The sequence below is a fragment of the Oenanthe melanoleuca genome, chromosome Z (genome assembly GCF_029582105.1).
Source record: "Oenanthe melanoleuca isolate GR-GAL-2019-014 chromosome Z, OMel1.0, whole genome shotgun sequence".
NCBI lineage: Eukaryota > Metazoa > Chordata > Aves > Passeriformes > Muscicapidae > Oenanthe > Oenanthe melanoleuca.
Window position 1 is genome coordinate 67,058,075 of NC_079362.1, and position 14,282 is coordinate 67,072,356.

The 14,282-nt window shown below is 55.2% G+C and overlaps 1 protein-coding gene across 1 annotated transcript; it reads right to left on the reverse strand.

Annotated features, from left to right (window-relative positions):
* Window positions 1-10: 10 nt before the first annotated feature.
* GBA2 (glucosylceramidase beta 2) lies at window positions 11-14,095 on the reverse strand. Its single transcript, XM_056513339.1, has 17 exons — window positions 13,873-14,095; window positions 10,048-10,139; window positions 9,742-9,857; window positions 9,419-9,637; window positions 8,657-8,896; window positions 8,228-8,330; window positions 6,807-6,960; window positions 6,401-6,526; window positions 6,114-6,298; window positions 5,679-5,783; window positions 4,930-5,037; window positions 4,298-4,449; window positions 4,056-4,162; window positions 3,777-3,919; window positions 3,338-3,453; window positions 1,479-1,670; window positions 11-930 (listed from the first exon to the last, which is right to left on the reverse strand). The coding sequence occupies exons 1-17, from the start codon at window positions 14,073-14,075 to the stop codon at window positions 703-705; spliced, it is 2,589 nt and encodes an 862-aa protein (XP_056369314.1). The 5' UTR covers window positions 14,076-14,095; the 3' UTR covers window positions 11-702.
* Between the last annotated feature and the right edge of the window lie 187 nt (window positions 14,096-14,282).

Here is a 14,282-nt window from a genome sequence, read left to right on the forward strand (position 1 = left end):
ACTAAAGAACAGGAGTAGACAGCTGGACAGATTTATTAAGAATTGAAGTGATTTATCCCCTTATATGTGCTCCACTGCCTGCCCCCGGCACCAGCAGGGAGGGGGCCATGGTACCAGACCAGGACCTGCTTCTTGGGCTCAGATTGTCACATCCAGGGAGCTGGGTCTCCTCTGGGGATTGTATTTGCCACAGGCCCCCCTGGGGCAGAGCCAGTCAGTATGTGCAGTGTCACCCCAGGACAGCTACAGCATCCATGTGCCTGAGTGCACCAGTCCAATATCCTCACACACACATTCACCCACACCCTTTTTTCCCCTGCAGGACAGGTCCCCACTCTACCCAGCCCAATGACTGCAGGAGAGAGGTCACCTGTGCCCTGGACAAGGTACCAGCTGCAGTTTGGGATGGCTGGGGAGCTGCAGACTATTAGAGCTTTGAGTGATGGGGAAGGGGAGGCACAGGTTCCAGCAGCCACTCCTTAACCCACCACGCTCTGATGAGATATCCCCGCAACTCTGGTCCCCCCCTTGTGCTCAGCATCAGCAGCTGCAAGCCCCTGAGGTCAAGGGCATGTAGTGGAGGTAGGGAAGGAAAACAGCAATGTGAGTACTAGCACAGAGCGGGAGGGGAGGGTCCCTGCCTGCCATCTGCAGCCCCCCCAGCCCGTGGTGCACCCGGTGCCCTGCCCAATACCACGAGGCTCAAGGGTGTGCGGGGCCCTGAGGGAGCGGTGCCGGCGCCGGTGCCCGGCCAGCCCGGTGCTCCAGGGCCAGCTGCATGCTCCAGATGCTGAGGGGCCGCATGTAAGCCAGCGAGCGGTACACCTTCTTCTCCCGATAGGCCTCGGGCGTCTGGAAAGCCATGCCCAGCCGCTCCCAAACTGTCCGGTAGCAGCCCTCCGCCGTACGGAAGCCTTCCTCCACCATGCCCTGCAGGAGAGGGGACAGCCCCGTCAGCATGCCCACGGCCAAGGAGCACACGCTGGGGAGCCTAGCAGCAGCATCCCCACTTGTGGATGATACAACGGTCCCTGAAAAAGGCCCTTGGGATCTTGTGCCCTGAGACAATGAAACCTTTCATGAGTGATGCCCCCCCTCCCTGCCAAAACCCCTGTTATCATTTAGGATTTCTATTGGTCTTTAACTTTACTAGATGATTGGTCTTTTCTCATCTAGAATCTTGAAGTAATTGGATAGTTTCTCAACTTATAATTGTACTAGTTAGAAATTCAATTCCCCTAAAATCTATCAAGACCCCTTGCTGTACTATATAACTGGATTTTGCTGGATGTAACTGGATTTTGCTGGTAGAACCCTTCAAAGAAACAAAGCTACTTTCAGAACCTCTATGGCATCTCCCAAAGTCTTTCCTTGCTAGCTGAGTAGCTGACCCTCTGCCTCGGGAGCCCTCGGAGCTATCCGGACCCCGTAGCAGCCCGAAGCTAGGACCACCCTAGCCCTGCAGCTATACCACTCACCTCCTGGATCATGGTGGCAGCCAGGGAGTAGACCACGCCGATCCACACCTCGTTGGACTGGACGCTGGAGGTGTCGGGCACGCCGTCGGGTCTCATGCCGTTCACGGCGCCCATGGTGCCGCCCGCGAAGCTCAGCACGTTCTTCTCGAAGATGGTCCTGAGCGCGCTGAGAACATGGCTCTTGGGGAAAACCTGGGCAGACAGAGATGGGCTTGGTGCTCATGTGGACCCTGCAGGCTGGGTCTGGAGTGGGATTAAAATTTTCCATGAGGAAAATGGTAGCACTGCTCGCTGGGTCAGTAGCAATAAATTCCTACCTCAGAAAAGCAAGAGGACGCAGTGAAATGTCTCTTACGCCAAAACGATAAAAAAGCACCCAAAGTACTTAACAGAGAGGTGCTGAACCACATTCCACATTCCTCAAGACGATACTGACAGCTCATCCACCTAGTCAATCTCCAAAAATCGCCTCTCATCCACAGTCACCAGCCAAGCCCCTTCCCCATTGCTTGGGGGTTTGCCTTGCGGGCCTGGCCAACCACACCATGCTCACCTGCTTCACAGTTGTCACTTGCAAGAGAAAGATTAGCCATGAGGCTCATGAGCCCAGTGCAGGGATGTGCCAGACACTTATTCTCAGTCTGGTGACACCAGAGTCAGGGGAAACAGAGGCTGGGATGACACCAGGCAGGATCTTGCCAGGAAAGGCTGGGCAGTCCCACCAAAGAGCTTTAGCAGACTCAAAGCAAAAGCAGAAAATCCCTTCTCTCTATGCTCAAACCAAGCATCCCTGCAGACATCTTTCCCCAGTGTGCCTTATCTGCAGATAAGCCCAGGGAGTGCTGTGGCAATCAGAGAAGGCCTGGTGTGCCCATCTCTGGCCAAAGCTATGGGCACACTTTCTTCAGGACTTGATCACAGGCTGCTCTTACATTGCATTTCTCATTTGTGCACACAGCAAGGCCACATGAATGAGGTTGTGGACAGGAGTGGTGCCAGCCAAGCAATGGATTAAAATGCTTGGAAAAAAAATCCATGAAATATCAGAGTAACAGAGGAGAGGAATTCACCAGTCCCACCTCCAGTCAGCTCAGAGCTCACCAGAGAGCAGGGAGAAGTGCCACCTTCAGCAGCAAGAGTCTGAGGATAGGAAAAGGCAGGCCAGATTCTGGACTGCACCACATTTGCTGTTTTCTCCCCAAACCTGAAGCTGCCCTCTGATTTCCCCACAGACAGTGATGTGATTTGTCACCCTCCCACAGATAAAGCCACTCCTCCCTTCACTCAGCTGAGGCCTTTGCCTGTCCATGCCCACCAGAAAGCTTTGCTGTGACAACTGCCCACGGGGTATAAATATCCCAATGCTTCTCCACTGCCCCTCTCTCTTTAAGGTATTGCAGCACCAGCAGCTGCTCTGACCATCCCATGAGACATGAGGAGTCTGCAGCTAATTCTCCTCTTTCAAATGAAGAGCCACAGACTTCAGGACTTGGAATAAGCTGTAATTCCCTCCAATATTAAGTCTGGACTTTTTAGGGCAGTGGAAATTTTCATACACGTTTTTCTACCATTTTTAAACAAATAGTACCTTGACCAGTGCAAACCCCACTGGGGCCAAAGCTAGCTGCAGTTGCACCTCCCTGCTGAAAGGCCTCTCTGTGAGCGGGTTTTGGTTTAGGATGAATTCTGCTTTATCCATCCAAAAGCCTCCACTAGTGTGTGCAGACTGAGAGAGCAGGCAGCTGCCCCCCACACTGGCCCTAAAGTGTAACCCCCAACACATGCCAGCCCTGCTGCTGCTTCCCTCCTGCCACAGGTCCCATGTTACCCCAGCCACACCATGCAGCCGCTTCTCTTACCTCAAATTCCCCTTGGTCCAGACCACAAGCTCCAAGAAACCACTGCCCAGCACACTGGTCTGACATGATGCTGCTGGATGTGTTACTTCCACTGCTATCATAGTTGTAGTATTTGCCTGGAAAAGGCAGGGAACAGTTTAAAACAAATAGATGAGGATACTGGCTCATGTGAGCTGCCTCTACACACCCCCCCGGGTGGCAGGAGCACAGCTGCTTTTCCCACAAGAGTCTCGTTTCTTTCCCACACCTTTCCCTCCTAGACACCTGCTCCTTCCCCTCCATTTAGAGGGAAAGCATCTTCCTTCCTTCCCCCCATATTGCAGGGACATTTCCCTTCCTTTCCCCATTTCCCACAAGGCTCCACGATCCATGAAGGAGCCATTCCCTCCCCAGGGAAGCATGGCCAGCTGAGCATGAGTCCCCACTGCTAAGCACCCACCATTCCAGAGCATCCTCTCAAAAGCCTCCTTGCCCTTGTTCAGGATGTCCAGGTACTTCTGCCGGGTCTCAGTATCCCCGAGCACCTCTGCCATCTTGCACATCATGCAGACAGCAGCCAGCCACAATCCACCACAGTAGGCACTGCCAAAGAGAGCAGCATCAGGAGTGTGGGATACCTCAATGGTTCCATGACAAATGGGATACAAGGGCACAGCTCTGAGCTATGTCCCTACCCCACAGCCCCCATCTCCAGCCCCCACTTGCCTCTTTTGCTCACCTGGCTCCATGCACCACCCACGCATCGTACGTCTGGTCAGCAAAGCCACCGTTTTCAATGAGCCCATCGTTATCCGTGTCAAACTTCAGCTCCGACTCCATCACAGCCTGTGGGAGAGGGAGGAGATGGTCACACATTCCTCACACCCTGGAAGCCCCTCACATTCTGCTCGGGAGCAACCATGCTCTCAGGAAGCTGCTTGGCTCCTGAGGGAAGCACCCCGTGGCCTGATGTCCCAGTACCTGGCACACTGGCCACATGTCCCGCAGGTACAGGGAGTCACGTGTCAGGTAGTAGTCACGGTACACCTGCAGCACAAACTTCAGGTTGAGGTCCTTCCAGTCAGCAGTGTCGTGCATCAGGTAGGCATTGACATGCTGCCATGGCTCATCATCTAAACCAGGACAGACCAGATGGAGCAGGGCAGCAAGCAACAAACATCCCTTCTCCTACACAGGAGCAAGGACCCAGGGGTGCTGTGATCAAACAGCACTGAAATAATATGTTGTACCCTGTGCCATCTCTAGCGAGAACAGACTTCCTGTTACTTCCCTCCGTCTCCCTTGTAAAAGCTCCATGCAGCACGGTCTTCATCACCACCCCACACCATTCAGCTTTCCATTCCCAGAAAATATAGAATGACAGAATCATTTAAGTTGGAAAAGACCTCTCAGCACTGCTAAGTCCACCACTGAACCACATCCCTAAGTGCGACGCCTACACTTCTCTTAAATACACCTCGGATGGTGGCACCACAACTTCCCACGCAGCCAGTTCCAATGCTTGACAATAAAAACCAGTGTATTTCACACACCATACCCATTTCCCACAGCTTGACCTCCTATCTGCTCCCCCACAGGCCCAGACCCCTCACCTGGGTCCCCAATGTCATGTGGCACCACGTTCTTCATCTTCACCTGGGATGTCTGACCACACATGAGGTACTGCCGGGGCTGGACATCCTCATTCACAACAGCAACAGCTGCAGAGGACACAAAGGAGGTCATGCAGAAAGGGCAGAAGAAACTGCTGCAGAAAGCTTCAAGTATAAGCACAGGCTGGGTCACCAGCACCAGCATGTCAGGCAGCCCTTTGGAGCTCCAAGATCACAGCCCTCTCCCAAAGGCTGAGGGGACAAGCTGTTCTCCATGCCCCACTCAGCAGGGGACATGCAATTGTCACTACCCTTTAAAGGGACAGCTGGGAAGGGAATCCAGTGGGCTCAGCCCTAACAGAGCCCAGCAATGGGCTGTGCTCCACACCCCTACCCAGGCCAGCACCAAGCAGCCACCAAACTCAGCCAGAGCACTGGTAGTCTGCAAACAGCTCTACATCTGCTCTGCAAGGTGCACAGACTGAGATGGGAGCACCAGGGGCTCCCCCAGGGCAGGCAGAGCCAGCTGTGCACCCCCAGCATGGCAAGAAGGCACCCCCAGTGCTGGGCACAGACATGCTGATCAGCAGCATTCCAGGGCTGCAAGTCATGGGCACAGCAGAGGGGCTGAAGGGGAATGCTGCCTCCATGGCACACGTGTCTAGAGCAGCAGCTGTCTCAAACCCTCCCTCTCTTCCCCAGGGGAAGGCCTGAGCAGGCAGCAAGGCAGGGCCTCTGGGGACACTCACCAATGTCATACTGCAGGCTGATCTGCAGCTTGGGCCACAGCATGATGAGAGCGAAGGAGGCGTAGAAATGGACATCGTAGGTGTTGTACATGCGGTACTCCTGGCCTGGCAGGAGGGGGCAGATGGTGAGGGAAGAGACTGCCATGGGCAGGGGAAAAGGGGGAAAGGGCCTCCCTCCACATAGCCCAGGACAGGGGCTCTTTCCCAGCACAGGCAGGGTCTGCATTCAAAGAGGGTTTCATCCTCTACATAGGGCACCAGGGATCTGGGGAACACTTCATGCCACATCCTTTAGGGCTGCAAGGGGTTTTCCTGGGAATAGCACTGCTCCCTACAACTGAAGTGTGAAAACCATCCCCACAGCAGCTTCAAAAACATAGGGCTAGTCATGGGAGGGGTTGAGTTGGGAGAATCCCTCACATCCTGGGGAGTTACCTTCCAAATAAGCAAACCTTCCGTACTCCCGCAGGACAGGGAGCAGGTGGGACAGTCCCGCCCCCGCCGGCCCCTGCAGGTCCTCGGCAGGGCAATCAGGGGGCACCTCCATCCAGATGGTTCCCCCATCCGTCATGAAGTAGAGCTCATTGAACAGGGCTGACTTGTACCAGGAAGGCAGCTGGCTGTGGGAGAGAGGGAAGCTCACCCTCAGAGGCCGAGGTGGTGATGCTCCTGTGGCAGCCAACCCCAGGAGGCCTCTGGGAAGATGCTCCCATCTGCCCTACCTGTTCTCCAGGATGGGATTCTGCCATGCATCGATCTTCCTCTCCCACTCCTCATAGTGTGTGAGGGCGTAATGGGACAGTGCAGGAGCGGCATCGCCTTTGCTGCCAAAAAACCGGGTGTACCGCCTGCCAAGTGAGGTTTTGGTGAGTACCCTGTGGGCTCCACCTGGGAGACCCACATGGACACTACAGAGGGATACTGGATTACAGTGAACAGCAGAACTCAACTGCTGCTGCAGGGGCATGGGTGAGCAGGGGCTGGACACAGGGTCTCCTCCCTGAGCTGGCAGGACCACACCACAAGGACCTGGCGGCAAAAGGTCCCCACATGGTAGACAGGTCAGGAAGGAGGGAAAAGGGGGCTCTGAGGGCATGAGCCAAACACCACTGGAGACAACCCACCTACCTGAGGTGCAGCTTCTTCTTGGAGCCAAAGTGAACACAGGGCATGTCCCAAGCCAGGGCCAACTCCAATGTCTTGTGCCCATGGGCAGGCACCCTGCAGCTGGCACACACTGCTGCTGCTGTCACTTCCCCTTTCTCTGTTGGTGTGCTTTTACCTGCCAGGAAAAATTAAGGTACTCTTAAGCAACCAAGGAAGACCAAAGGGAGGGTAACTGAAGTTCACATACACCTTGAGGGAGAGGAAAGTGGGCATACAAAGCCCCTGTACAACCTGGAAGGTACAGCCCAGGGCTTTAAGGGACGATGTTGCCACAGGAAAAAAATACCTTCCTTGGGAGGAGCGGTTAAAAAGATTCAGTCATCCAAGAACAGGAACAAATCAGGCAGGAAAAGCCCCCAGGCATGAATGGAAGCTACAGAGTATCCCATGACTCTGTATCTGTGTACTGCAATCAGAGACACTGTGACTTTCTAGGGACAGTCATTGTTTCCAGCTTTTTGCAGGGTGCTTGAGCCATGCTGGTATTTAAGAAAAGCCCTGAGGTGGCTGGATAATTATATGCTGGTTCTGACATGTGTACAAGGTAAACTCATTAGAGCAACATAAGCACAGATCCCGGCTATGATAATGTCTGGCATGCATGAAGGAAAACCACATCCCAATAGCCTGGAGACCTCTGAGCACATCTAGGCAGGAAGCTTGATTTTCTGGAAAAAATTACGTAGTAAATACTTCATTTACATAATTTAGCCTAGAGAAATCTTGCAAAGACTCATCATCACTAGTTTGTCAGCATCAACCTTATTTAGAAAATGGCAGACATTAGGGAAATTATCACCTTTTATGGCAATAAGAGGTGAGCAGCAAAGGCTAGAGATGCCACCCTGCTTCAAGGCTCCTCCCAAGGGAGGGACCAGACACCTGCAGATGGATGCAGAATTATCAAAGGAATACCAGAGATGTTCAGAGAACTGTTACAGAAGGAAGAGTACAGCAAGTGACAGCAGCACTAAACCCCAAGCACTGTTAAAGGCTGGCAGGAACAAATTTGACAGGACACAGTTCATTTATCTGGAAACAGGGACTGAGGGAAGGTGGCTAGGCACTGGCTTCCTTCTAGCAGAAATCTCAATTCAGTGTGCAGCCCCACAGAGACTAATAAGATACTGGCATGTATAACCAATACCCAAGAACAGCCTGAAAATGGTATGAATAGTTTTGGAGAACCATAGCAAGGAAGCAATGGGAAATTTGGATACAGCCTAAATTTGGGAATAAGCCACAGCATCCTAGAGTGATTTTAACCAGCCAAGGAGGCTGGAGGAAAGAACTCTGTCCTGGCTTGGGTGCCCAGAACCAGCATGGCCACTCATTTCCCCTGCTCCCCCTCCATCCATCCCACAGAGGATGGAGGCACTCACCAGTGGGTGAATCCAGCCTGCCATCCTGCAGGAGGTCCTGCCACACCTCTCTACCCAGTCCCGTGGGATTGAATGCCATGACATGGGTGACTCCCGTGCCAGCCTGGGGAAGGGAAGAGCACCATCAGGGGCTGCTACTTTGGAGAAGATTCATGCTCTCCACTCCCCAGTACCATCACCAGGCTATCACACTCACTTCCCCAGCAACTTGCTGCCCAGCAATTCTAAGTCTAAACTTGTTGCCTCAGCTGCTCTCCTGACACCATTCCCAAAGAGGGTGCCCTCAGGGAAGACATGTCCCCACTCCTGGTGTCGGGCAAGCGCTGGAAACTGGTGCCAACCCCAACCTGTTGCACACCCATCCTTTACCTCCCCCACACCCAGCAGGGCTCTCCAGCAGGAGCCACAGCAGCAGGGTCAGCCCTTTACCTTCTCCCGGGCAGAGATGGCCAGGGTGAAGGGGTTCACAGTGGGGCAGTGGTGCAGCAGGACTCCAGCAACCCGCTCTCCATCCTTCTGGAAGGTGAAGGGCTCGTTCCAGTGCCCGCCGCTCCTGTCCTGCTTCGCTCCCGTGCCGTTCTGCAGGCTGAACATGATGGACACTTCCACGTCCTCATCCCTGCCGTTCTCAACCTCCCAGATGAACACTCCCACCGGCAGGCTGGAGTCCTGGCAGAGACACAGGACGCTGTCTACAGGGCTCCTGCTCCACAGGCAGCAGCATCAATTCCCCTGCTGCTGGGGACACTGCGCAGGATGCAGCGAGAGCACTGGGAATAATAACTTGGTCTTGGAGTCTGCTGCTAAGCAGCAGTAGGAGCAGAGCAATTTGGGAGGCAGGCAAGACAAAATTCAAAAGAGAAGCCCTGGGCCGGCAAACAGCACGCCGGGCAGCAGAGAGACGGGAAGCGGCGTTTAGGGCTCAGCCGGGTGTCTCATCACTCATCTGCTCGGCAGGTTGATACAGGCTCACGTGCTGCACTGGGGTAAGAGGAAGGTCAGCCGTGTCAGCAGCACAGCTGCCACCCTCGCCTGGGGCTGGCAGCCAGCACGGGCAGCGCTGAGCCATCCCTCGCTGCAATCCCCAGCTCCCGCACGGCTGCGGGGCTTCCCCCAGCTGGGACCACTGGGAAATGTTGGGAATCCCGGCTAACAAGCAGCTCTGCCCCAGGGATGCCGTCACCGCCTTACCTTATAGTCATGGGGGATGACAGGAGAGACCTGCCGGCAGGTGAGCACCACCTTCTGCCCCGGCAGCTCGTAGACCAGCCACGCACGGGGGTACAGGGCGTGGTAAAAGGCGTAGTGGCCGCAGTAGCCCCAGTTCCAGCTCTGCAGGCTGCTGGGTCTCTCCACAGACAAGACCTGCTGGTAAATCGTCTGCCCCTTGCACCGCAGGCACACCGTGAACTGTGGAGGAGAGGAGCACATGCAGGGGATGAGATGAGCCCTGGAGCAGATGTCCCAAGCACCCAGGCTGCTGCAGTGACACTCACTCCCCTCGCAGACCCTACCTGATTGGCGATGACAGTTTCATATTGGTAAAGGCCAGGGTTCAGCTGCCAGCGGCAGAACTCACCCCGCCAGCCACGGGTGATGGTGCCTCCCCCGATTCCGCCCAGTGGACATCCTGGCAAAGACAGCAATAGTTAGCACCCCCATTCCCCCCACCTCTCTCAGGAACTCTTCCCATCTCTGCAGGGAAGAGAGACTCAGCATTGTCCATATCACAAAAGCTCCTTGACTCACTTGTACCAGCTAGCACCCTGACGTCCCCATGTGAATCCCTGCCCACCCCAGTGCCCAAAGCAGAGGCTCACCATAGATCTGCTGCAGAGGAACAGCACACAAGAGGTCAATGAAGGCAGATTTCTTCTCTATGCGGGTCTTCTTGACCCACCACCTGAAGTATCTGCAAGGGAAACAGAAGTATTGAAGAAGTCAGGAGCAGGCAACACCATTCCTTCAGTGTCACTGGGCAGGATGAGCACAGGCTGAGCTTTCCCTCCTTGTAGAGATGTCCAACATGAACCTAGGTCCCAGTGCCCATGTACAAGGGGTGATAAGGCTCTATCACTAATCTGGAGCATGCATCAGTCAATAAGCACAAACAGGCAGAGTTCAGGCAGCTCAGGACTGACTGCAAGGGCAACTCAAGAGCAGGACTCCCAGCTCAATATAGCACAGAAGGAAATGGAAAAGGAGGAAGGCACCCAAGGACCACCACCACCTCCATGCCTGGTACACAATGTCCTGCTAAGGAAGGCCTGCAAGCAGAGGTGCAAGCCCAGAGGAGACACACACTGCTCCAAGAACATGAGCCTTGCTCTTCAACCTCCACGCCCCCATTGACATACAGTACCACATCCCTGTGCCACATCATTAGGGGCAAAGGGCACAGGGCAGCCTTGCCCTGGAAGTGGTGATGGCTGCTGTCTGCAGCTGGCAGGATCTTGGGGACTTGCCTCCACCCACACACCAGCTGTGCAGACCGCCACTGCCCATCAGATAATTTCTCACCCAAAGGTCTGGGAATCAAGACACCCAAACAGGGGCACACCTGTGGCTGGGTGTGCCAGCACCACTCCAGGGAACAGGAGTAGGGCTGGGCTCCGAGTCAGTGCTTGTAAAGTACTGGCTTTGGCTAATAAACTGCCCCAAGTTAAGTCTTCTATACAGAGACAATTAGCACACGGAAACCAGCTACCACACCAGAAGCTGGAGAACCTTGCCTGAGTCAGTCAAGACCCAGCTGGCAGCTGCATGGCCGTGGGTGCCAGGTGGGCAGTGGGGCCACAGGAGCCCCCACAGTGGGCAATGTCCCTGAGCTGCCTGCAGACACCCACGCCATACTGCCCAGTAGAAAACCACCCCAACCAGGAGCACACAGCCTGTCCTACCCCTGGTTTCACAGGATGCAGAGCACAGGCAATGGGCAATCCATGATACCTCTACTTCTATGTGTACCAAACAGAAACAACCCTCGCTTGACTTTTTGGCTGCTCACTGGGCATTCACCTTTATTCACCAATATCGAAGGTCCTCAAATCCCCCTCAGCATGAGATTTTCTGGGTTGGAGTCTCACAGGACCTAAATGCAGCCTGCTCTCCACTCCTACAGACCCAGCTTTGTGTTTGACTGTCTATGGATGTTTTGCTCAGGGAGGTTCAGGGCATGAAGAGAACAAGCCTGTCCTGCTTGACTGCCCTGAGACAAGATCTGCCACTATCTTCCAGCTATATCTGCTGCAACTGCTCTTCTCCGGCCTGGACAGCCCCAGCCTTACCGTGCCAAGGTGAGGTTTTGGCAGTGCTCTCTCTCTCTCTCTCTCAAGGAAATGATTATTATTCCTTTTCAATGCAGTGTCAGGGAACCAACCCAGCTGCTTCCCCAGCAAGCTTCTGGCAACAAGAAATAAGGTGCCCAAGCAGAGTGGCTGCAGCACAGCCTAGCAGGGCACCCTGACTCCTTGGAAAGGAGGCAGGAGATGGATTTCAGGAAGCAGTTTTTACAGAGAACAAAAAAAAGTTTGAGATTTACTGCCACTGCCAGTCATTTTATCATCTCAATAGCAAACTCTTCTCCTGCCAGCTTCTCCCAAAATCACACAAGCCAAGAAGAGAAGTCCAGTGGTCGATGCCAAATTGCTGGCTATTAACAGCTCTGACAGGGCTGAAGAATAACCAGGAGAATGACTTCGTGTTCTGTAGGACCAAAAGCCCTGTCAGGGCTGGAGGGCATTTCTTCCCCTCTGAATAGGCAGTGGAATTAAAACCTGTCTGAACATCACCCAGCTGATCTGGATTCATGCCGTGACCCCTCTCAAGACACATGAGCCACCTCTGCGGAAATCTACCTGCACCTCTTCTCCTGCCTCGCTAGCCCCAGCTGAGTCCTCTGCACAGCCTCTTCTTTCCAGACGTGCATGTCCCCCCAGAGTTACCCCTATGAGACCTGATTAACACAAAATCCTGCCCCAGGGCTGTCAACACCCCCAGCCATGTCACCTGCACCTAGGGCTGGTGCTGCAGAAGCCAATTATCATGTTTAATTCGATGCTACAACATCAACCCAGGATGTGGTGGCTCCTCTGCTGCTCCTGGACTTCCTGAGCCCAAGATGTGCAGTGACCCCAAGGCACTCCTAGTGGCTACAAACACCTGCATCAGGTGACTTTGCACTTGATGCACCAAGCCATACCAAGTTTTGAGAACATCCCAGGGGCCACTCACAATGGGTCATTCAGGAAAGGGCAGGCCAACCTGCAGGGCTTCACAGATCCCTGCACCACAACACAGAACTGGTCTCCAGGTTCCTCTTGTACCACCAGTACCCAGGTTTCCATGAGCTGGCTGCCCCAGCCAGGCAGATGTTGAGGTGCCCGCCCACCAATGCCTGGAGCATGCAGCCTCCCATATATTCTCACATCCCTGAATGGGCTGTCATTTCAGCCAACAAATGTTGGCCTTGGGTATTAAATAAAACCCACACACATATTTCTCATCACCCTAGTACTTTGTCTCCTCTGCTCTTGAGGCTAGGATCTCCTTGCAAGGAAGTTCTTGCCGTTGCAAAAGTATTTTGAGATAGCAATCAAATTACATCCAAAACTTGAACAGGAGAAGAGGCAATAGTTTGACTTCAAGCTTCTTGCTTTCAAAGACCTTTTCCTAGGACTGATACAAGGCACTTCCAGACTTCAATGAGCACAATGCCAGGATCACTTCTTCTCCCTGCTCACCCCACCAGAACTTCATGCTTTCCCACATGCTCAGCTCATCCCAACCTGCCACTGCAGCTTTTCCAGCAGCCTTTATTTATCTCTGGTGCTTGACCTACACTCTCTCTTCCCAATGCCCAGGTTCGCTCTGGGTTGTCTCAGGTCAGACCAGCATGCATGAACCCTGAAGCAATCCAGAAGCTGCCCTTTCATCCAGCTTTGCAGGAACCAGCTTGGCAAGCGGCAGCCTCCAAAGACACCAGAAAATGGAGGCAGGAGTCATAAATCCAGCACAAGGAAATAAGCAATGCCATTACTGGTCCCAGCTTTCAGCCTGATGGGTGCACAAACACTGCCAGCATTCGGACTACAGCAATAAAGGTTAAAACAACACTCTCGCTTTCCACGCGTGCTCTCTGTGGTTACTTGCAGCTCACCCCAACGCAGAGCCGGGAGAGATGCCCCGTTCCCAAACCTGCCACGGCACACAGCGTTCCAAACCCCTCCCAGCTGGCCCCAGTTTAACCTCCAGCTGCCAGCACTGGGGACGATGCGGCAGCGATGAGCCCTGGGGGTGGGAGATGGGGATCCCCATCCCCAAGAGATGCTCCCAGTCCTCCCAGCTCCCCCCGTTCTGAGGAGCCCGAGCGCCGAGTGTTGCCCCTTTAGCACCAATTGCTCCCAAAGCCGGTGCCAGGAAGGCTGGAGGGTGCCGGCGGCTCCGGGCGGCAGGAGGGCGGCTCCCGCCAGCCTGGGGCCTTCCGTGATCCGCCAGACTCTGCCCTCCGTACACCGGGACACCGCCGGTGCCTCCCCGGGGCGAGGCCCCGCGGCTCCGAGCGGCTCCAGCGCAAAGCTTTGTCCCCCGCGGGACGCCCTCCCTCATCCCGGTGTGTTCCCGGCCCCCTCCATCCCCCGTCGTACCGCAAGCCGAGGCCGACGTGCCGCAGGACATCGCGGACCGGCACGTCCCCGGCGCCGTAGGGCTGCCGCAGCTCCTCGAAGCTGTGTGCCAGGCAGACGCGCCAGCCGTCCGCCGCCACGCCGCGGCCCTGCGCTGCCCCCTCGTAGCGCCGCATCAGCGGCCCCGTCGCCGCCACCTCCTCCGCCGCCGCCGCCGCCGCCATCACCGCCCCCCGCCCCGTGCGCGCCCTCTTCTTCACCGCCCCGCCCCGCCCCGCCCGCGCCCCCGGGGCACGGCGGAAACACCGACCCGCCCCGCCGCCGGTCCCCGGGGGCGCCCAGCCGAGCGCGGCCGAGCGCCGCCGAGCAGATTCCGAGAGTAGCCGAGCGCTGAGAGAGAGCGGCTGAGGGGCGTACGAGAGCTGCCGAAC